The sequence below is a fragment of the Oreochromis aureus genome, linkage group 3 (assembly GCF_013358895.1).
Source record: "Oreochromis aureus strain Israel breed Guangdong linkage group 3, ZZ_aureus, whole genome shotgun sequence".
Lineage (NCBI taxonomy): Eukaryota > Metazoa > Chordata > Actinopteri > Cichliformes > Cichlidae > Oreochromis > Oreochromis aureus.
In genome coordinates, this window is record NC_052944.1 from 7,421,827 (window position 1) to 7,445,831 (window position 24,005).

At 40.1% G+C, this 24,005-nt stretch overlaps 1 protein-coding gene across 2 annotated transcripts in view; it reads left to right on the forward strand.

Moving 5' to 3' along the window:
• Nucleotides 1-24,005, forward strand: part of adam19a (ADAM metallopeptidase domain 19a) — a 107,741-nt gene that overhangs the window by 54,792 nt on the left and 28,944 nt on the right. For both annotated transcript variants that reach the window (XM_039609279.1, XM_039609278.1), the window contains 11 exons: nucleotides 154-230; nucleotides 5,016-5,199; nucleotides 7,211-7,276; nucleotides 7,952-8,023; nucleotides 8,338-8,504; nucleotides 11,997-12,081; nucleotides 14,799-14,941; nucleotides 16,731-16,908; nucleotides 18,734-18,823; nucleotides 19,536-19,731; nucleotides 20,146-20,254. In XM_039609279.1, the coding sequence (XP_039465213.1) occupies nucleotides 154-230; nucleotides 5,016-5,199; nucleotides 7,211-7,276; nucleotides 7,952-8,023; nucleotides 8,338-8,504; nucleotides 11,997-12,081; nucleotides 14,799-14,941; nucleotides 16,731-16,908; nucleotides 18,734-18,823; nucleotides 19,536-19,731; nucleotides 20,146-20,254 (1,367 nt within the window). The remainder of the gene's footprint in view (nucleotides 1-153; nucleotides 231-5,015; nucleotides 5,200-7,210; nucleotides 7,277-7,951; nucleotides 8,024-8,337; nucleotides 8,505-11,996; nucleotides 12,082-14,798; nucleotides 14,942-16,730; nucleotides 16,909-18,733; nucleotides 18,824-19,535; nucleotides 19,732-20,145; nucleotides 20,255-24,005) is intronic.

The following is a 24,005-nucleotide window of genomic DNA, read 5'->3' on the forward strand; positions in this document are numbered from 1 at the left end:
ACATCCTGAATAACATCCAGAAGTCTCTCTAACAAAAGTAATCTAAACTCCAACAAGCCAATCCATCACACCAAAGAAAGAATATTGTATTTTTGTAGAGCTTTTTTGCTAATGAAAGATGGAGTTAATGTTTCTAAATCTTTTCTCTTTCAGGATCATTGCTTCTACCATGGCCATGTAAGAAAACATCCAGATTCCTGGGTTGCACTCCGCACATGCTCAGGATTCAGGTACAGTTCCTACCTCATGATTCATTGTTGTTACACTGTATCAAGTGTTATTAGGTGAACATAAACAAACATTAAACTATCTTTTTTACACTTATCTGGTGCCACGTCGCAGGTGTTATGTATGTGTTATACAAGCTATCGCCAGTAGTGGGCACCACGTCATGTGTGTGTGTCTTCCTGAGGTATAATGAATAAAAAGAAGAAGACTGAATGTAAACAGCTAACGTGTGTATGTGTCTGGCTCTGTATAACTCCTGCTTAGTGTACTGACATAAACAGGGGAAAACATAACAGCGGGGATAGCCTCCACTTTTAGGCATGCTGGCATACTATCCGCCACCTCATCCAACTCACCACCTGGTTAGGATCAGCTGACAGTTCAGCTCTTCTTTTCATCTGTGTCTAGAACTTATGGGTATAGATCTGATGATACAATTATAAAATAAATCATGTATTCCACAAATAGGAATGCACAATGTATCGCCTATTGCTGCACCTGTAAGAGACAGAAAAAGCAAAACAAAACAAATGTAGAGCACACACAAAAAATACAGAGATACATAAATCTACAATATTCCTATAGTGTGAGAAGCTGCAGCGATGCCCCCCAGAAAGCTGGGGGAAGACAGAGATAGAACCAGGACAACCACGCTATCTGCAGCCTCCAAGAGTACCGATGACCTGAGGCCACACATCTCGGTGACATCCGTGCACCCACAACAGCAGGAGAAGTAGGGAACGAGCATTGGACAGTCATCCCTGCTAGAGAATAGTCACCCTGGTACGGGAGCAGGGCAGGCAACCCCGGGCACCAGGGCCCCAAGCCTAGCATCCAGGCCGCCCAGTAGAGGCAAGCCACCCAGCTGGGGGCCAGCCCCCGCCACCACTAGCACCCCAGGGCCACATCCCAAGACCGTCAAGCAGCACCCACCCCAGTCCTCCACCACCACCAACTGAGGTAGATGCACAGGCAAAACAGCAACCGCAGCTCTCCAGCCCTCAGGAAGACAGCCAGTCACCTGCAGCCAAGGACACCGCCACCATCCACCTCCAATTCAATTAGGGAAACAAGACTACAGCTGACCACCCCCACTAAGTAATGGAATTGATCAGTGGGGACCAGAGAGAGACAAACTCATCCAGTTGGTGTTTTGAAGAGGTAGACATTTTCTCCAGACCAATGTGGTCAAGAACTAAATCTCTATATTGAACACATGAGCATTTTTTTATTTAGAGTTCATCAGGCTTTTCTTGGTGATGCATAAGGAAGTAAGGAGTATATATGATGTGTTTCCTTCCATATCTAGTTCACTTGTGTCACCTAAGATGCACAGTGAGGTTGAGATATAGCAACTAAACCATGTGGCTAGGACTTCACATATCTTCTGCAAGAACTGTTGGACAGGCATGCAGTACCATATAGCATGCATATAGCTCTCAACAGAGTTGTCTTTGCAATAGGTGCATATGTTCGATTGTGTAAGACCCATTTGGAACAACCTTTGTCCTGTGTAGTGTGTTCTGTAGAGATTATTGCATTGTGTAAGTTGTAAGTTGGGGCATTTAGTCATTCTAAAGGTGTTTAAGCATATTTGTGTCCAGAAGTTTTAATCTGGACTGATGGAAAGATCTCATTCCACTTTACGGTTGGGAGGGAAATTGATTCGTCAAATTTTAAACATTTATAGCATTTTTGATCACTGTTTGGGCATACAGATATTAAAACATTTTGTTACCCAAGTAGGTATTTCTGGATTCAGTTGACCAGGATTGAAGTTTTCATCTGTGATGGATTTCAGTTGATGATATTCAAGAATGTCACCTTTGCTGAGTCTATGTTTTGATAGTTCTTCAAATGAAATAAAATTTCCATCTTGTATAACATGTTCTAGATTTTTTTAATCCCTTTCTCATATCATGATAAAAAAAATAGTATACCCTTTTTTGATAAATAACTGGATTGTTCCAAAAGGGTGTTAGTTTACATGGAGTAAGCGAAGACTTAGTTGTTTTTAGGAATTCCCACCAGGCTGTCAGAGAAGTGTTTATGTTGAGGCTTTTAAAGCAGTTATGCTGCTTAATACTGGAGATGATGAAAGGCAGATTACAGATTTGTACTTTTCCACAGAATGCTTCTTCTAGGACCGGTGAATGGCTATCTAATTATTTTATTTAATTTTTTTAATTTTTCAATTTTTCAAATTATTTTATTTATACAGCACCAAATCACAACAACAGTTGCCTCAAGGTACTTCATATTGTAAGGTAGACCCTACAATAACTCATACAGAGAAAAACCCATCAGTCGTATGACTCCTATGAGCAAGATCTTTAATGATAGTGGGAAAGAAAAACTTAGAGAGGGGCGGCCATCTGCGACGACCCGTTGGGGTGAGAGAAGGAAGACAGGATAAAGACATGCTGTGGAGGAGAGACAGAGATTAATAACAATGATTCAATGCAGAGAGGTCTATTAACACATAGTGAGTGAGAAAGGTGACTGAAGAAGAAACACCCAGTGTATCATGGGAATCCCCCAGCAGTCTACACCTATTAATAACTAAGGGAGTATTCAGGGTCACCTGGTCCAGCCCTAACTATATGCTTTAGCAAAAAGGAAAGTTTGAAGCCTAATCTTAAAGTAGAGATAGTGTCTGTCTCCTGAATCCAAACTGGAAGCTGTTTCCACAGAAGAGGGACCTGAAAACTGAAGGCTCTCCTTCCCATTCTACTTTTAAATACTCTAGAAACAACAAGTAAGCCTGCAGTGTGAGAGCAAAGTGCCCTAATGGGGTGATTTGGTACTATAAGGCAGCTGTCCCCAACCCCCGGGCCACAGACCGGTATCGGTCCGTGAGTTGTTTGGTACCGGGTCGCAAGAGTTGAGGCTCGGATGTGAAATTTATGGTTTTCAGGGTTTTTAGCGTTAACTTGGTTTCCCTAGGTCTTTCCCATGTTGTAGTTGTGTGTCTTATTTTGAAAGAAATATTTGTGTGTTACCATAGCAACCAGAGAGCATTAAGGGGCAGAGAGGAGGATGTTACTCTCAATGTTGTTGGCGCATTTCAGGAGGACGCTGCTAGTAGAGTTACACAATTACACAGTGAATTCGCGTTTATTATTATATTTACAAAAACGACAATTTTTGTCTTGGTCGTATCATTTTATTTTGTTGTAATTATCCGTGAGGCCTTAAAGGGCGGTCCATGAAAATACTGTTTTATGTTAAACCGGTCCGTGGCACGAAAAAGGTTGGGGACTGCTGCTATAAGGTCATTAGCCCTTTAAGCCCTAACCTAATTTACCCTTCAAACCAGGGGTGGGCAACTCCAGGCCTCAAGGGCCAGTGTCCTGCAGGTTTTAGATGTATCCTTGATCTAACACAGCTGATTTAAATGGCTAAATTACCTCCTGAACATGTCTTGAAGTTCTCCAGAGGCCTGATAATGAACTAATCATTTGATTCAGGTGTGTTGACCCAGGGTGATATCTAAAACCTGCAGGACACCGGCCCTGGAGACCTGGAGTTGGACATGTATAGGAGAAATCTGCTCTTTCTAGTCTCTGTCAGTACTCCTGCTGCAACATTTTAATCAACTGAAGGATTTTCAGGGAGTTTTTAGGACATCCTGATAATAATGAATTACAGTAGTCCAGCCTAGACCTAATAAATGCATGAACTAGTTTTTAGCATCAATCTGAGACAGAATATTTCTAATTTTAGAGATGTTGCACAAATGAAAGAAAGTAGTCCTACATATTTATATAATATGTGCACTGAAGGACATATCCTGGTCAAAAATGACTCCAGCGTTCCTCACAGTGTTACTGGAGGCCAAGGTAATGCCATCTATTGGACTGGATGTAGTGATAAATGTCTGTATTTTAATGTCTGAGTTGGCTGGAAGTTTCACTCACATGTAACTGCTTCACTTCTTGCATGCATTACCTGGCTACAAGCACAAGTTAACTGAGTAGGCTAGTAGCAGGTCAGATTAGCTTAGCCTTGAGAACAATTATGCATCTCCTTTTGTTTGCTGGTAGTATGGGATGCTTTAGTCTTTAGTCTGGGATGTGATATCCTTCTTTTCCTAAATGGCAAGATTGGAGGGAGGTCTGAAGAGAGCCACAGATACTTCATCCTAATGTGTTCTGCTTCAGGCCATACTAGTTTATTAATCCTTTTTTCTGTGGCTGTGATATGAGCAGCTGTTGTGAAGATATGGCAAATAAAATCCTTTTGGCTAGAACAGGGGTTGGCAACCTTTCTGATGATGAGTGCCATCTAAAATTTTCTCAAAAGCAAATGTGCTATATCAACCGTTGCATAAACAACAAATTTAATAACGCTGCATATCAACAGTTACACACTATATAGAGCAACTTTATCGAAGTATATTTGTTGACAGATGTTGGAAAAGTGCAGATCAGCTATTTTCAAAAAACACTTTTTTGTACATAACAAGAACACCATAACAGCAAAGAAAGTATACAACAGAAAATACAAATGCTATTTATGGTCTCCTCACAACAATGATAAGAAAAAATAAACTGGGCCTATATGACATTGGTTAAGACAGGAATGTACATGTTAATGTGATCCCTGCCCCTGCTTTGTATTTGCCAGTTGTGTTATCTGGGGATGACATTTTGTAACTTTAAGGAGCACACAGGTCTCTGAGTGTTCAGCAGTCAGACTGCTACGGGAGGCAAAACAAGTCTGTATTTTTTGTCTATCATTGTGCTTCAATTTAAACTGCAACACTTTTTTCCCCTTTTACACAGAGGGCTGATATCACTGAATTCTAGTGACACCTACTACCTGGAGCCAATCAGCAGTGTAGATCCAGTCTACCACTCACTGTTGAGTACCAAGGAGCTGCCAATTAAGGGTGGAAACTGCTACCACACGCATCACACCACACATCCCAACCTTATCTCTAATCTGCTCACATCATTTCATTCAAGGGTGAGTCTTCCAGAAATCAGTGGTACACCTTTTCTAAACTAAATTGGGTTGATTAAGTCCAAAATTAAATTAGGTTTAGATAGATAGATCTGGAACAGAGAAAAAATAATGAATTACTCCCACAAAAGGGAGAAAGCACAACCATGATATGTGTAGCCTTGTTTCACGTTTTACCTGGTGTTGTTAACATGCAAAGGTCAATATGTCCCAACTGATCCCAGACAAGAAGTTAGCTGATAATGTTTCAGTCACATCTGACACTAAACCAGAGAGGTCCCATTGTGTGGTATGGATTATGCCATCAGGGAGGTGGGACAAATATAATACAAACTCTACTTAGAAACACCTCAAACAGGATTTGAACCAGAAACCTTCTTTCTGTGAGCGAATATTTCTAAACCACGCCACCACCATGCAATCTGTTTTGTAGGTTTCATGTCTGTGTCAAAGCACTTTCTCTAAAGGTACCTCTGGTGTCTATGTTCTCTTGCTAAAAGTATTCACTTATCTGCCTTCACACACGAATGAACTTGAGTGACATCTCATTCTTAATCCATAGGGTCTAATAAGACGATGGCCCTTCATTTGCAGCTATAACAGCTTCAGTTCTTCTAGGAAAGCTTTTTACGAGGTTTAGGGGTGTGACACTGATGTTAGACAGTATGGTCTGACTTGGAGTGCTCTAATTTATTTCAAAGGTGTTTCATTGGACTAAGGCCAGGACTCACTGCAGGCCAGTCAAGTTTGTTTGTTTGTGATGCTTTATTTCAAAAATGTTAAAATACAACAACAAAGAAAAGAAAGAAAAAACACAATCAAACAACACATAAGGAAAACAGGGATATTTTAAATTTAATTCTTCCCTCAAATTGTATCCCACATTCCTTTTAGAAAACAGATTTTGAATATTGTCAGGAAGGTTGTATATTGCTTAATACATAATTTGTTCAGTGTAAAAATGAACCAGAAACCAAGAAACTTATGTCCATGAACTCTTTCAATTTCCACACCATCTATGTGAATCTGTGATTGTGAGTTCATTTGAAAATTCCCAAATAACATGATTTTAGTTTTGCTTAGATTCAATAATATTTTGTTCTTGTCAAACCATGTTTTCTTTTTGTACATTTCTAAAGCTGTCATTGAGGTGCTGTGTAGCAAGCAGAGGTAGGACTTAAATACAGGACTCCAATTAAAGGTTCAACTGAGAGAGGCAGCTTTTATTTGCTGTGGAAACCCCGTCAACTTAGACCTCACAGGGTTAAGCACTTTTTTCGTGTGTGTAGGTGTGTTTAGGTTTTTCTTCCTTTCTTCAAATTTACACTCAATACAAAAGCTGTTGTATTTATCTTAAGTACTCTGTATTTTTTCTTCACTCACCTTTTTTACTCACTACGTGTTTATGTTTATACACCATTCTGCATGTATTCATCTGTTATTATTAATCTCTGGCTCTCTTCCACAGTGTATGTTATGTTTAGTTTTGTCATCCTCCTGTCAGCCCCAACAGGACAGTTGGCAGCCTTCAACTGCTTGCTCATAGGGGGTTAACTGTTGACTGTTGTTGTTATTTTATATAATATAATATAATACAAAACAATGGAATTATTTATTATTTTTCATTCAATATTTCTTTTTGTTTACTGCTTTAAAGGATCTCTTTTAGTGGATGTGACAGGAAAAACTACCCAAAGTGCCAAATAAGGTGTCACCAAAGTAAAGCTTTTTTTTTTTTTTTAATTACAGGTGTTGCTGAGCTTTTATATCTCCATCCAGTGTTTTTCCCCATAGTTCACTGTCTAAATATGTTTACTATTTTATGTCAAGTCTGTGACAGCCTTTTTACGCCTTTTCTGCACATTCTTCCACTCTTATTGACTAACAAGCATGTGTCTCTTACCATTTTATGTATTCCCTATCTCCTATCTTTGTTTGAGAGTGTTTTAGCCCATCAGTTTACCGTACTGTATTTATAAACATGTTGCTCCTTCCTTATTCTCTTTAATGGCAGGTTAAAAGGAATACCTTGGGTACGACTAAGTACATAGAACTGTACATTGTGGCGGACAATACATTGGTAAGATGACTCACCACCTGCTTTATTTATGCCCAAGCTTATTCCTGTGCACAGTCAAACTACTACATTTGTCTGCTGACATCAAACTCACACAGCAGGATGGACACTCAGTTCACATACTAAACAATTATGTAATTCAAGATAATAGGGCTCTTTTATATGGACAATTCTAAGCTTATCTGGTAGTTGTACTGAGGCAAAAGTAAGTGGAGTTAGGCACAAAGTATTTGTCTGCTTAATGTGGGGATAGATTTAGGTTGAATTGCCAGGACGTGGACGAACTTTCAAATGGTTGTTCTGCAGTATTTAAATACGATGTCTCAGCTGAAGTACACTTTGGGCTCCTTCTGCCACTTTTAAGGAGATTGGAACAGAATTAATTAAAAAAATACTGACACTCGCCAGTATTCTTCTTGATGTTTATTAAAAGGAAAAACACTTTTCAGTTGTAAACCACCATCAGCATGGTGCTTGTTGTTTTTAAGATTTTACTCAGATCCGGTAGCTTATACAATGTTCAGAGATTCTAAGTTGGGCAGAGTGTTATAAAATATATTTACCAATAAGAAGACTGAAGTCCTCTCCCACTCTAACTGGTATCAGTCGGGATTAATTGTTTCTAAAATGTTTTACATTTTCCCCTCATGGCTAACATTCATTTATGTAATCGTGCAGTTTCGACGACAGAATCAAGACTATGAAAAGACCAAGGCGAGGATAATGGAAATTGCTAATTATGTGGATAAGGTAAGGATGAGGGCTTCTGCTGCTCACTCCTGTTCTCCAGGGAACAAACAGTTTGATTCGACAAGCTATTGTTGCTGCGTCCACATATATTTCCTTGTCATGTATTAGTTATCTACTTTGAGATAACTTTTATGTTCTAAATCCGTAGTGATTGAAAACACACAAATACAGTACTTAATATGACTTCACCTGTCAGTAGTTTTAATATTGTGACAGTGACTAGTAATTGTTTTTGTTTTTTTTGGTTTGCCATTTGGAAAAATGTAGAAAATGTGGAAATGTAGAAAAGTAATATTTGTTGTGTCTATGTTCAGTTCTACAGGGCTCTGAACATCCGTGTTCCTCTCATTGGTCTGGAGGTTTGGACTGAAAGAGATCAGTGCATCATCACCGAGGAGCCAAATGCAACCCTTTGGTCCTTCCTCCAATGGAGACAGAAGCTAAAATCACGCAAGAAGCATGACAATGCCCAGTTGCTTACGTAAGAAACATACCACAGCACTGAGCCAACACTAGACATGTAGGAAACAAAATCATGTTGTTTACATCGGGCCTTTTACCTCTGTCTGACGCATTTTTGTATTTCAAGCAGGAACTTTAAATCATTTTCATACCTGTTAGAATCAAAATAATAATTTTGCTTGTCAGTTCACAGCTACCTTTTCAGTGGTCAACTGGAAACAGACTCGATGTGCTGACTGTGGTTTTTCATTTAAAAAAATAGTTATACTCTACAGTCAAGGGAAAAAGAATGTTTCAAGTATACCCAATGATTTAACAGAGTGTAAAACCAGTAGCAAGTAGTAACTTGCAGTAATCACTTCCTGAATGGCTCTCACATCATTGTGAAGAAATTTTTTACAGTCACTCAGGAAGATTGTGGCATTGTGTTAACATACCACTGAATGCTCCAGACTATCAAACTGCCAAAAATTCTGCTTCTATAGAGGTGACTACATTTGCTCAGAAATAATTAATGAAATGATTAGCAGCACCTGGCTGTTACTTATCCTTTAAATTCCCGTGTACTCAGTTTTTCACATATCTGCCTCTGCATAAGGTCCTGTGAAAACATATTTTCATGACTTTAGTATACAAATTCAGTATCTGGCTTCATTGCTGTCTGCGGAATAAATGCTAAATTCATTTTATGAATGCATTCAAGTGGTTTACATAATAGACATTTGTTCACTTTTTTCATATTATTATAGTGATTGTACTTTACATGGACTTGCATGACAGAAAATGTGACCTTTTTTCATTGACAACAAGTTTAAAAAAAATATTATTGTTTAAAGAATGTGTGACTTTTTTTGTAAAATCAGTCAAGAATTGGAGTGGCTGTGAAACTGATTAGGTTTCAATGTTTATCTTTTGTTTATCTGAAACTGGGTCACAGTGTCAGCAGACTAAGTGGAGTATTTGAGAAATTCTTCTTTTCAGCAAGGCTTTACAGTCTTGTGATACAATACTGCAGTGGCAGGAAGTAATATCTCTTATTTCAATCAGCTAAATTATATTTTTAGAATTCTTAGAATTTACTGCTCCTATCACAAGACGACAAAACAAAAAAACAAGAGGAGAAAAACAACATCCAGGACTCAGACTCTGTAGAGGCTCTCTCAGTGAGGCCTGTTATTAAAATCACTATTATTCTTTATATTTAATTAAACATATTTATTTTTTATTTATTTTATTTATATTCAACATGTCAATATTGAGCAATTGAGCCAAGCCAACTTTTTTATAAAACAACTTTAAAAACAGTGAGTACTGACCAAAGTGCTGAACATAATTCAGTTCAATTCAATTAGATTTTATTTATACACAACAACAGCCACCTCAAGGTGCTTTATATTGTAGGGTAGACCCTACAATAATGCATACAGAGAAAAATGTTAAACTTATATGGCCACCTATGAGCAAGCAATTTGACGACAGCAGGAATGACAAACTCCCTTATAACAGGAAGAAAACTCATGGTAGAACCAGGCTCAGGGAGGAGCGGTCATCTGCTGCGACTGGTTGGTGTGAGAGAAGGAAGACCGGATAAAAGAAATGCTGTGGAAGAGAGCCAGAGATTAATAACATAAAAAGGATAAAATATAAGTACTATAAATAAAATACATAGTAAAAAAACAGTAAAATTATAGAATGTCAATATCAATATCAAAAGAGGAAAAATCCAAGTAATATTAACATTCTAGACTGGGTTTAAAAGCCAAACCGAAAAGGTGGGTCTTTAGACCAGATTTAAAAAACACAAGCAAAACTTTAATCATGATGGAGAGGTAATGGCAGCTCTGACCATGTTCAATCTAATAAATCAGGGAAGTTGAGCAGATGCAGGTTCAGCAGCACTTTTAGAATAACACCTATGAGAATGTAATACATTTAATTATTACATTTTTGTTGTTAAGCATTTTCACAGCGACTCTAAAGTGGCTTGCCGTCTGTCACTGCCATTTCTGTGTGTGTTTGTGCTGTTTCTGGCACTTGTTATTCAAATTGTAAAATCAATAATATTGGATAACCATTCACGGGGGAAAACGGTCTACATCTGAGCTATTCTGGCTGTCACAGCCCCGTTGCTTGGCACCAGAGAAAGCACCAGGTGATCCAGGAGAGAAGGACAATTGCTGCCTAAGCAAAAACCCTTAGTGGTCCCGTACGTGTCAGGAGTATCGGAACAGTTGAGACACATTTTCTTTAAACACTGTGTCTCTGTGGCTTTTAAACCCCAAAACATGCTGTGCTAAAAATTGGTCCACCCCAAGGATCGGGTCCCCCTGCTTAAACAGAGTAATATAGTGTACACAGTTAAGTGCCAGGAGGGTTGCCTTGATTTATACATCGGGGAAACCAAACTACCTCTGCCTGAGACAATGCAGAATTTTTCAGAAACTTCAATAATGTTTTTATGCTATATAAATCCCAGTGTCATTTCCTGTTTTTTTGTTTGTTTTTTTGTACATAGCAAAAATGAAACTAATGTGGATGTTTGACCTATTGATTTATTGATGCAAGTAGGTAAGAGATTTAGGAAAAAAGAGAGCACATAGATGATAACATCACCCAAAAGAAATTAATTCTTCGTGTGACATTAAGCACCTAAAGAATTCATTTCTTTGTGTGCTTCATTTTCCATTTCAGACACTTTCATGCACTTGTTCAAGCCCAAAGCAGACTCGATTTCTCTCACTGAACATTAAAAGAAGGTTAGAGTAACTGCAGATAAAGTCATGAAACTACAAGCAGATTGTATAAAATTAAAGATCTTTCAAATTTTACAAAAAATTACACATTTTATGCAAAGTTGTTTTTTGGGAATGTTGATTAAAATATTGTTTTTGTTATTGCAGTTTTTCTATGCCTGTTTTAAATTTTTCATTGCCTCATCATGACATTGGTTTAACCTTGGTGTAACACTCCCACTTTCTCATGTGGCTACTTGGGAAAATGAATTACCCATCCATGCATTATACTGTGAAAGCATCCGATGTAACAGGATTGATCTGTATTTGTTTCACTGAATATCAAGCACAGGAGAATTGTATTAAATCAGTTGCGCTCAACCTCCCTGATGTTTCGACATGGGCTGATAATTAGCATAGTGCCATGTGTCTCTGCACTCACCATTGTATGATGAGCCTCTGGCAGTTGGTTAATGTATAAACTAACAAATGTTTATAAAACACACAAAAGATTTTGCTTCCGATAGAACAAAAACCTCAAAATAGTAGCAGAAGCAGCACAAATGTTAATTAGAAAAATGTAGACACTGAGATTAGATGTGCTGATACAATAGGATCTGTTTTGTTTTCATTATTCAGTCAGAGCTTGATTCTGTTTTAGCATGCCAAGAGACCAACTGCATTCAGTGCATCCACTGTGGACCCCAAAGTGAACAGGAAGAAGGTTGAGGTTAAGTCATAATTCACTCTGTTTCTTGTGTTTTTTCTCTGTGTGACAGGGGTGTGATATTCAAGGGGACAACTATCGGCATGGCACCACTGGAGGGGATGTGCAGCCTGGAAAACTCTGGAGGCATCAATGTGGTATGTGGAAATACATTACTACCTTTTCTTTCCTTCTTCCTCCTCTTTTTCTCTGTCTTCACATCATGTAATTTTTTCCTGCTCGCTTCAATGTCTGTTTTTGGGCATGGAGAGTATCCACTGAAGTATTCGGCACTATATTATGATAACTGACCATCTTATTTGTATTATCAGATGGTCAATGATCAAGGTTTAAAGCTCACTAATCAACATGCTTATATAAACAGGTAAATTACAAATCCAGAGTTTTTTTTCTCATTTTTAGCTTTTTCATTTTCTTATAATAATTCACAGCTGGCATCATTCTGCTTTCCAGCAACAGCTGAATTCAAAAGAAAAACTTGCTGTACTGCTCAGTTAGCGAGACAGCCGCTGCTCATAGCAAAGCCTTTAGTATTTGACTCAGAATAAATGTTGTTGTTGTACCCCACATATTATTGGGATCACCGCAGTCTGAAATAATGGAATAAGAATCCCAAAAAAGTTTATTCTGTTCACCTGGACGTAGCGTTTTAAGTGGGAGAAACATTTCGTCGAAGTGATGATAAATGAGCAGTTAGCTGAGACACTCAGTCTCAGCTGACTGCTGGTTTCCCCAAACTTTTAAACCATACATAATGACTGAAACTAGTACAACTGGCAAACAATGGGCTGTAAACAATGGGCTGTAGGGTCAGTTTCTTCATTAATATGCAAATTGTCATGACCTTACCTGGATGACTGAGCATCCATTTAGACACTGGAATAAGAACTTTTTTTTTGTTTATCAAGCCATTGTTAATGGGACATGGACATGGCCACGAATTGAGGCATGTGTAAACCGTGTGTAAATCGTGTGTGTGTGTTATGCCTGTTGATGTCTAGATTATTTTCTGACATGAAATGTTGAGACAGGGGAAAGTACTGGAGATGGTTCTTTAGTATTAACGAACTGTAATATAGAAGTTTAAAAAAAATCAAGAGCTCTGTGTGTTGTGAATCTTCTAGGCTTAGCACCCCTCTTGCCGTGCTGGAAAAACACTCTCTCATTTTATTACTTTAATAAACATATAATTTAATGCATGTTAAAAGTAACAAATTCATTCTTTAAACATCCATCCATCCATCCATCCTCATCCGCTTTATCCGAAGTCGGGTCGCGGGGGCAGCAGCCTAAGCAGAGAAGCCCAGACCTCCCTCTCCCCAGCCACCTCCTCCAGCTCATCCGGGGGAACACCAAGGCGTTCCCAGGCCAGCCGAGAGATATAATCTCTCCAGCGCGTCCTGGGTCTGCCCTGGGCCTCCTCCCGGTGGGACATGCCCGAACACCTCACCCAGGAGGCGCCCAGGGGCATCCTTGCCAGATGCCCGAACCACCTCAACTGGCTCCTTTCGATGTGGAGGAGCAGCGGCTCTACTCTGAGCCCCTCCCGGATGGCCGAACTTCTCACCCTATCTCTAAGGGAGAGGCCAGCCACCCTTCGGAGAAGCTCATTTCTGCCGCTTGTATCCGCGATCTCGTTCTTTCGGTCACTACCCACAGCTTGTGGCCATAGGTGAGGGTCGGGACGTGATCGACCGATAAATTGAGAGCTTCGCTTTTACACTCAGCTCCCTCTTCACCACGACGGACCGGTGCAGCGTCCGCATCACTGCAGCCGCAGCACCAATCCGTCCTGTCGATCTCCGGCTCCCTTCTCCCATCACTCGCGAACAAGACCCCGAGATACTTAAACTCCTCCACTTGGGGCAGGAACTCATCCCCGACCCGGAGTGGGCATTCCACCCTTTTCCGGCTGAGAACCATGGCCTCAGATTTGGAGGTGCTGATCCTCATTCCCGCTGCTTCACACTCGGCTGCGAACTGCTCCAGTGCGAGCTGGAGGCCCCACCGATGAAGCCATCAGAACCACATCATCCGCAAAAAGCAGGGATGAGATTCTGAGGCCACCAGTGAAAGCCCTCCGCCACTTGGCTGCGCCTAGAAATCCTGTCCATAAAAATTATGAACAGAATCGGTGACAAAGGGCAGCCCTGGCGGAGCCCATCACCCACCGGAAACGAGTCCGACTTATTGCCGGCAATGCGAACCAAACTCTTACAACGGTTGTATAGGGATCGAATGGCCCGTAGCAGTGGGCCAGACACCCCATACTCCCAACAACACCTCCCACAGGACACCCGAGGGACACGGTCGAATGCCTTCTCCAAGTCCACAAAACACATGTAGACTGGTTGGGCAAACTCCCATGCACCCTCAAGTATCCTCGAGAGGATAAAGAGCTGGTCCAGTGTTCCGCGACCAGGACGAAAACCGCATTGTTCCTCCTGTATCCGAGGTTCGACTAACGGACGAACTCTCCTTTCCAGCACCCTGGCATAGACTTTCCCAGGGAGGCTGAGGAGTGTGATCCCCCTGTAGTTCTTTAAACATGTCAGTTTGAAAAGTTAACAATCAAAAAAACAATATATCACTGAAAAAGGAACACAAATTTAGACAATCAGTCAAACAAATACAAATTTACAACCAGGACTTTTGAGATACAACATACAAATCCACAGTTCAACTTTTAACTTAGATGCACTAAAATCATTTTAATAGACATAACAATAACCATAATAACCTGGCCCAGCCATGAAGTCAGCTTGCTTTGACACACCCATATTAAATTAGTTTGAACATGTTGTTGATAGACTGCATCACATAAGTGACAGCTCCTTTTATTATTCCTTTACAGGACCACTCAGAGCTGTCCATTGGTGCTGCAGCCACCATGGCCCACGAGATTGGCCACAACTTTGGGATGAGCCATGACCACGACAGCTGCTGTGTGGAGGCCACTGCCGATCAGGGAGGCTGTGTGATGGCTGCTGCCACCGGGTTAGCCACGACCTCTGCACAGGACTAAAGAAACATCCTAGTCACCCTCAGATGTTGTTACTAACACCTTGATTTCAACTCAAGTCAATTTTATTTATAGCACCACAACAGCAATTCCCCCAAGGTTCTTTATAAAGACCCTACAATAATGTAGTAAAAACAACAACAACACTCAAACAACCACTTATGACAAGCACGTGGCAACAGCGGAAGAAAAAAACCTTTTAACAGGAAGAAATGTTTGATAGAACCATGCTTGGGGAGGGGCAGCCATAACACACTGACACATTACATTACTTGACACATGAAAAACAGTTCTAGCTGCTGAAATACTAGCATGGCTGTTTAACAAACCATTCCCTCGATAATTTTTGATTAGATTTTTATATTTTGCCTTTGAATTTGTTTTTCTTGTGTTGTCCTGTAAATAAAGACTAAAAATCTGAATGAAGGAAAACAAGTCTTTGTGTGAAAGACTTTGTTCCTTGATAAACATGATAAACAATTTAGTTCAATAAAAATTACAGTATAACATATTGACATAATACAAAGCGATATCAGACAGAGACCGTAGAATCAAACTACCATGTAAGCTTTTCACAGGTTTACAATAAGCAGCAGTACATTGAAACCTAAGGATTACTTTCCTCCAGCATGGTCTCAAACTCGCGGCCCGGGGGCCATTTGCGGCCCACGTCACCCCTACTTGCAGCCCGCATATTGATGTGGAGAAATATATATAAAAAAATATATTATTCAAAAAATAATTTAATATGAAGGCAATATGAGCAGTGTTACAGGCATAGCCCTTTATGACAGTGTATGGACAGTGTAGTCTGTGCTGCAGGGAGAATGTGCGGGACTGCCCCTCCCGTTGTGTGTGTGAGTGCGAGGCAGGGAGGAGAAGGCGAGTTGAAAAGTCCAAGTTGCTACCGGCAAGAAACAGAAGATGACAGCATGTAAATATAATAATAACCACTGCAGATAGTGCAGAGTGCCTGACGAGCCCTGTTGTAAGTAAACTGTTAAGACTCGTCTATACACTGTGTTTGTGTTTTCCAATAACGTTCAGTCATAGTTTTTTTGTCATATTTAAAATAAACAAAAACATTACATTTTTGGAAATATTTGTGGACGTTTTTTTTTTTTTGTTTGTTCTACTTGAACACTTAAGTGGCCCTCCAATGAGATGACAGTGCCAGCAGAGTTTGAGACCCCTGGTCTAAGAGAAAGGTCATCAGAATCTGTCAGCTTATACACGTGACTAGTTTACAAAGGAATTGTGTCAAAAGTCTAGGCAAGAGCTGTTGACTTGGGGCAATAGATGGGAAGGCTGAGGGGTTCAAGACAAGTGCAGAACAGCACTGGAGACAGTGCATCTCCTTGATATATCACATTGATAATTATGATGACCATGGATTTGGCCTCGAGAAAAGCATCCATGTTGAGAAGAGGGTGGTAGCTAAACAGTACTTGGAAGGTGTTTTGCCCACGCACGCTTTTTTTCTTACACCCATGTCCAAGATTACTGTGGTAGTCGTACATTTGATCTTAATGGTTTCTGTGGTGGGAGCAGGGATGGTAAAGAGCCATGTTAAAGCCTAACTGCAAAATATAATTCTTCACCTTCACCTTTCTTTTTTTTATCTTTGAAAAAACAAAATAGTTCAAGTTATACAAACCAGTAACACACTGCTCATTTAGAACCTGTGAGCTCTATGCAAGCATAGCATTGATATTTTTTTTATTTTCTGTTCAATGTAAATAATATGAAAATGTCCCTGTCCAGGCACCCATTCCCTCGAGTCTTCAGTTACTGCAGCAAACGCGATTTGGACCGCTATTTCCAGAAGGGAGGGGGCATGTGCTTATATAACATGCCCAACATGAAAGACCTGGTGGGGGGCAAGAAGTGTGGCAACGGCTTTGTGGAGGACGGAGAAGAGTGTGATTGTGGAGAACCAGATGTGAGGACAAATATTCAATTTGAACTTATATTCACTTTCTCTACCACATAAAAAGGGCATTAAAGCAATAAAGCAGGGGTATGAAACTCCAGGCCTCAACGGCTGGTGTCCTGTAGGTTTTAGATATCACCCTGGGTCAACACACCTGAATCGAATGATTTGTTCATTACCAGGCCTCTGGAGAACTTCATGACATGTTGAGGAGGTCATTTAGCCATTTAAATCAGCTATGTTGGATCAAGGACACATCTAAAACCTGCAAGACACCGGCCTGACCCCTGCAATAAAGTAATACATTATGTTTAATTCTCGTAAGTTAAATAACTTTTTTGATGCTCATTTACTTTTTGTAACAGCTTTCAACCTTGGTTATGATTTACTTGTCCTATGATTAAATGATTTTGCAGACAATTGTCAGCTGATTTTCACACAAAACTTAGCTGAAGAGAAAATATCCAACTTTTGACAAAACTATCTCATCATCATGTCCATTCTGTAGTTTTTTTCAGCTTTTAAAAGCAGATGAAATGCTATGCTATGTTGTTATAGATACTCAGATTTTTAATTGTCATACCACTGTGCAGAGTTCTCATCTTTGTCGAATGTAGGTTTAAATAGAAGAGAAGTATTCTTATTATGAAAATAATGAATTCACATCACTGCATTTCAGATGCATTTGTTTACTGTATTGTTTAAAAAAATGAAACCGCACTTTTTTGAGACTGTGACACCAGGACCGCTGTCGTGGCTGTAGCTCGGGAGGTAGAGCAGATCATCTACCAATCAGAAGGTTGGTGGGTTAGGTTAACCCTAACCCTAAAGTTGGCATGCCTTGGGCATGATGCTAACCCCAAGTCGGTTTCTGATGCATCCATTGGAGCAAGGATGAATATTAGATAGAAAGCACTTCTGCATAGAAATAGTGCTTGTGTCCATTGTGATTGAGCATACAAGCCTTTGTTAGGGAGTATGGATGTACTGTGATCACTGTTTTCTACTGGTGCCAAAAGCGGTGGTCCACTGACAGTCTTTAAAGAAAATTAGGAGACTTCACACACACTTCTATACTTATTGACCACTTTGTTAGGTACACCTTGATAGTGTGCTAGTACTAATGCAGCTAGTTCATGTTATTTACACCGAATATTGATCCCGCCATCTGAATGTCAAAGTGGAAATCAAGATTCGAGTCTTGATTTCGGTGAGTGGATTAAAAGTGTGTTTTTAAGCCTGCCTGATGTGCAGTCAAACATTGCTCAACAATTTTGGAGCCGCAACTGCGAAGGTCTGTCCCCTCGAGTATTTGTTACGTTTTTAGAACAAGGAAAAGCATTTGGTCTGCTGACCTGAGAGAATGAGGCAGGACAAGGCAGCAGCTCAGACAGATACTCTGAACAGAGAAGTAGAGGACCAGAAACAGAAAGGCCCAATGATGCAGCGTAATGGTAAAAGTGCCAGACAAGGACCAGACAACAAACATAATTAAAACATACTTAGCCTACTTAAATTGTTATACTCTAAAGTACTGTGTGTTCAGTTTCAATGAGTGTGTGTGTGTGTGTGTGTGTGTGTGTGTGTGTGTGTGTGTATATCTGTTTGTATGTAGTTGCTTTTGCTTGTTGCTTAAATATAATCCTTTAAACAACTGAGCTTACTCTGTAAAAAGGTGATTAAACATAACCTACAAATCATTTATGAAGTCCGTTTTATTTGAATCATTTAAGTTAAAGGAGAGGTTTGTTATTTTATTATTTAATTGTTTTTCGTTATGTACACTTCAGTGTTTAAACCTTGATATTGTGTGTTACTGTATGATTGTCAACAGGAATGTGAAAACGACTGCTGCAATCCCAATAACTGTACCTTGAAGGAGGAGGTCCAGTGTGCCCATGGAATGTGCTGCGAGGGGTGCAAAGTAAGAGACAACCCTTGCTGTCACTAACAGCAAGAAAGTGGGGGTGTTTTATAGTAAAAATTTATATAGTAAAAAGTTATAAATAATATTATTCGATATATTTGTTGTCTTGTGAGTATTATGGTTAACACACTCGCCTTACAAGTGAAGGATTAGTGGTGCAAGATAATCTCTTGTACTCCAAGTGAAGGTCCCGAGGTTGGATAAATGGTAGGGCTGTGTCAGGGCATGTGGGTTAAAAATCAGGTCCAAATCAGATGTGCTGATCCATCCATTGTGACAACAATTTGTTTGTTCTCCTTTATACATTTGCGTTTTAAACCTAATGATTTTACTTAAAACCTCTTTTAATACTGTTTTTAGTTTTTCTTCTCCTTTAGACTAAAGAGTGTTTTATATAAACATTGGCTCAAATAACTATTTGTAATGTGTAAGTGTGCTTTTTGAATTGCTGTATACTACCTACCCCCATGATGATGGGAGGTAGAGCATATAGTCAATTGCTTGGGAAAATTTGTTTGCTTTGGGAAAATTCTAGTTAAACACATCAGAAATCAAATTTGAAGTATTTGTAGGCAGATATTTACACTTTAGTCCTTATATGTATAAGGCTTCAGTGTGCATCATTTTGCTAAGTATCACTAAATTAAAGATGGCTCTCCATGTCTTGTGCTCCTTTCCTCCTTCCTCACCTGTTCCCTATGCGTGTCAGTTGAAGCAGGCGGGTACCATGTGCCGGCGCCCAGCAGGAGCATGTGACCTTCCAGAATACTGCACTGGGGCTTCTCCTTACTGCCCTGCCAATGTTTACCTGCTGGATGGCTCCTCCTGTCAATACGGAATGGCGTACTGCTACAATGGCATGTGCCTCACCCATGAACAGCAGTGCTTGCAGCTCTGGGGCTATGGTAATGAAAAGGCTTTTACATGCACTTCACCACCTCCCTCAATATGACATTAATTTACTGCACATGCCTATAAACCACTAAGTCTTTGTTGAAGGTCAGTATTTGAATAAAACTACAAATGAAATTTCTCTACTGTCAGCTTACCAAGGTTAGTTAGTTGACATTGTATTCCAACTCATGTTTCCTAAAAGTGATGTCTTCAATTTTTTGTAACTCTTCCGTCCAGTCATCCGAACATCTGTGTTCTCTTCTCAGGAAGTTTAGTACGTAGTAAATGGCCTGGTACTTTGAAAGGTCTAATTCTTACTTTCACAAAGCACTCAAAGCACCAAACGTTCACATATCCTTACATTTCTAATGTTACTCAACTTTTGATGTAGTGACTTTTGACTTCGGGATATGATGTGTTTCCAGGAGCTCAACCGGCCCATGATGTCTGCTTTGAAGATGTCAATGCAGCAGGAAATGCTTTTGGAAATTGTGGGAAAGATGAACATGGCAACTATGTGAAGTGTAAGAAAAGGTAAGTGAAGCTTCACATATCAGGTATCACCGCATGCGTTAAATATCATGAGCTATTTTTCCACACCAATAACAGATACAACTAATATTGGAAATGCTTTTGTTAAACATATCTTTACAGTACTATACTTCGACACACAGCTTTCAAATGTAGTGCAACAGTTTATTTTTAGTGTGTCAAAGAGTCTGATGGCAGCAGAAGGAACGACCTCCTGTAACGTTCCCTCAGACAGCCTTTCGTCCTGGCAGCTCAGCCACGTAGCTTCCTGGTCGGCAACTCGACGCCTTTGGACAGCTTTCCAGCTGTTTCTGCACACACACACACACACACACACACACACTTCCTCTCTGGTCCTCAGCATCACTACAAAAAGAGAGAGTGTTCGTTAGTGAAATCCCCTCCACCTGGCCCTCAGCTTCCCTGTCACTGCCCCTCAAGCCTGTTGCAGCACGCCTCCACTGCAGCAGAGCCAGAGACCACACCCCTGCCACACACCCCCACCACCCGACTGAGGCCGGGGCTAGATCGTGCTGAACCTACTCCCCCACCGGGAGGAAATCGGCCATGACCATTGGCCTCCCTGACCTATGGACCACCTTGAACTTAAAGGGGTGCAAAGCCAGATATGAGTGTAGAAACAGAGTTATGATAGATAAATATTAAGATAAATAGATGAGTATAGCGATATAGGTAAAAACATGTGTGCAAATATGTCATGGTGTACAAAAGTGACAGGGTGCATCTGATGGCAGCAGAAGGAACGACCTCCTGTAATGTTCCCTCAGACTGCGAGGTTGAAGGAACCTGTTGCCGAAACTGCTCTTCAGATTGTCCAGTGTGTTATCGAGAGGGTGGGAGTCATTGTCCATGATTGCCAGCAGTCTTCCCAGCATTCTATCACTGATCACCTCCTCCTCATGCCAACAGCAGACTGATAAAATATATAGAGCAGACTGCTGCATACATTGAAGGAGCTGAGCCTTTGTAGAAAGTAAAGCCGGCTCAGACCGTTTTTGTAGGCAGCTCCGTGTTGGCAGACCACTCGAGCTTGTGATCCAGATGAACTCCCAGATATTTGTAGGATGTGACTATTTCGACTTTAGTCCCACCAATGCAGACAGGGGAGGGTCGGGATCTGTTTCTGCCAGCCACCACCAGCTTCTTTGTTTTGGTCACATTCAGCTGCAGGTGGGTCACCCCACACCACCTCACGAAGCAATAAATCAGTCCTCTGTACTCCTCCTCCCTTCCCATCTCCACACTTCCAATAATGGCCATGTCATCAGAGGCTTTCTGGAGGGGGCAAGTTTCTGTGATGTACTTGAAGTTGGCCGTGTAGATGGTGAAGAGGAAAGGGGACAGAACAGTTGATTGGGGTGCTCCTATCTTGTTGTTAAGACTCTCTGGCACACAGCTCTGCAGTCTCACAAACTGTGCTCTGCCTGTGAGGTAGTCGGTGATCCACTGGACCAGTGGAGCCTCCACCTGCATGTCCTCCAACTTCTGTGGTGTTGGGTCTGTCGAGGGAGAAATACGCTCTCTTACAAGAAAGCCTATGACATAATGCCCCACACATGGATACTAGATTGCATTGAACTTTACAAGGTCAACAGGATCCTTGGACCCTTTAAAAAAGCTGCTGATCTCAAAACTGCACAGCATCTGCATTAAACACTGAATGTAGTTAAAGATCTTCACTTGTATGTTGAACTAAAACTTTAATCTGTAATTATTTCGCACTGTGTTTTGCTAGTAGTTTGTTATTTACCATAAGTGTTCAAAGTCATTCTGTGTAACCAGAGAAGATGTATAACTTTCTCCAGGTCTGAATATAAAATTGTTATGTAAAAGTCCAGAGTCTCTGTGTTATCTGAGGATGATGTATAGTATTGCTAACATACAGGAAGCAAAGGTCACTATCACACTATTTTTGAAGTGCTGGGTGTGTCCATTTTCCAGGATGGGCGTAAGGCAAAGTTGAGAAGAATATTTCTCTCTGAGGGAGCTGCTGGTGCAGATTGTGAGTCCTGCTTGACCTCAGTGGGTCACAAGACACTCTGCAGTTTGCATACCAGTCCCACTTGGGGGTGGACGATGCAGTGAACATCTGGCACAGGACAGCTGTGATGAAACAAAGGGAGGACCCAAAAGGTTGATTCTGTTCATCTGGATGTAGTGTTTTCAGTGGGAGAAACATTTTTGTCACTCATCCAAGTGACTTCTTCATTCTCAGCTAACAGCAGGTTTCCCCAATCTTAAAAACAGTACGTTTGCACAATGACTGAAACTTGCCCACTGAATGAACAATGGGCTGTAAGGTCAGATCCTTGATCATTAATATGCAAATTGTAATGACCATTGATCAATGGTCATGAGTACCATTCAGAGAGTTGGGGAATGGCTGCAATCACAGCATTGTATGATGGTGAAAGAAGGGAAAGGGAAGACGTTTCTCCAAACCTGATGGTGTCCTTTACTGGTTTTACTCTAGGATGAATGTATCTGTTGATAATAAAAGTAATGGAGGTAAACCTGTTTAAGTCTTTAGTTTTCTATCATCCTCAGTCAATGCTAAAATCTCAAAGGACAACAGTAGCTTGATCTTCTTGGTCTTCACTGTGGGTCGTGGCTGCTGACATTTTCCACTCAAATTTCTTCCATGTTGTACTATTTGTCAATTAGTCCTGTTTAAATGTTTCCTACCAGTGTTCATCTGCTGTAATTCTAATTCCATTTCCATTCTAACATATACATTCATATTGTTCACCTTAGATTCTTGTTGTAGAGTTTAGTATATTTTCAGCGTTGCTACTTTTGTCTAACCTCCTCTCCAAATGACCTTAGTAATATTTCTTTAGAAGGCTTTAAATTCTCCCATTTAGAGTCAGATCAGTAAAATCTTCCATCTAGTGATCTCCTTCCTAATCTCTGCTAGTTTGCTTCAAATAACTGAGAAGAGTAATAATAATACCCAAGCATCTAAATAGTCCACTTGTAATTGACCTCTTTTTTTTTTTTTACCTATTTAACTACAGAAACAAGAAATAACTTCAAAACCTTTACCAGAGAGACACGACATGTTCTATTTGCTCCAGTAGCACTTTATGCTCCTGCAACTTTCCAGATGCTCCATACTGCTGCTGAGTATTCGTTTAGCTCTTCATAGCCAGTATTAATATACATTTATATTAATTAATTAATTCTTTTAGTCAAGTAGCATTGCTTATTTTCAGTGTATATAATGTCCAGCATTCAATATTATTACCCCTAGTCGGTGATATGCGGACTATCTAGCTATCTGATTTAGTACTCAGATAAAAAATTAGGTGATTTTTAACATCCAAGTAGATGCTGATATGACAGACTCTGCACTGCATTTAGTCTATTATTAGACTCAACTAGCTTCTCTTGAAATGTAAAATAGTCTACCCACCATTTTAATAACATAGACTATTTCAACAAGCATAGAAACTGAACATTTAATAGCATTCCTTTGTCTGATCATTTCTTAATAAAACTTTAATCTACAGTAATGGGTTAGTGGGAAATGCATTTTATTACAGTAGATGTATTTCTAGAAGTGCTGCATTCCTCCACTGTTACCTTCTTCAATGCCATGTGCTAACAATAAGAGCAATAAGCCATCCTACATAGATGATGTTTCCTTTCCATGCTTGGATAACATGTTCTGCCATTTGTTAGATCAGAAAGTAAACAATATTGCACATGGTGGAGCTTGTTCTTTTAGTTT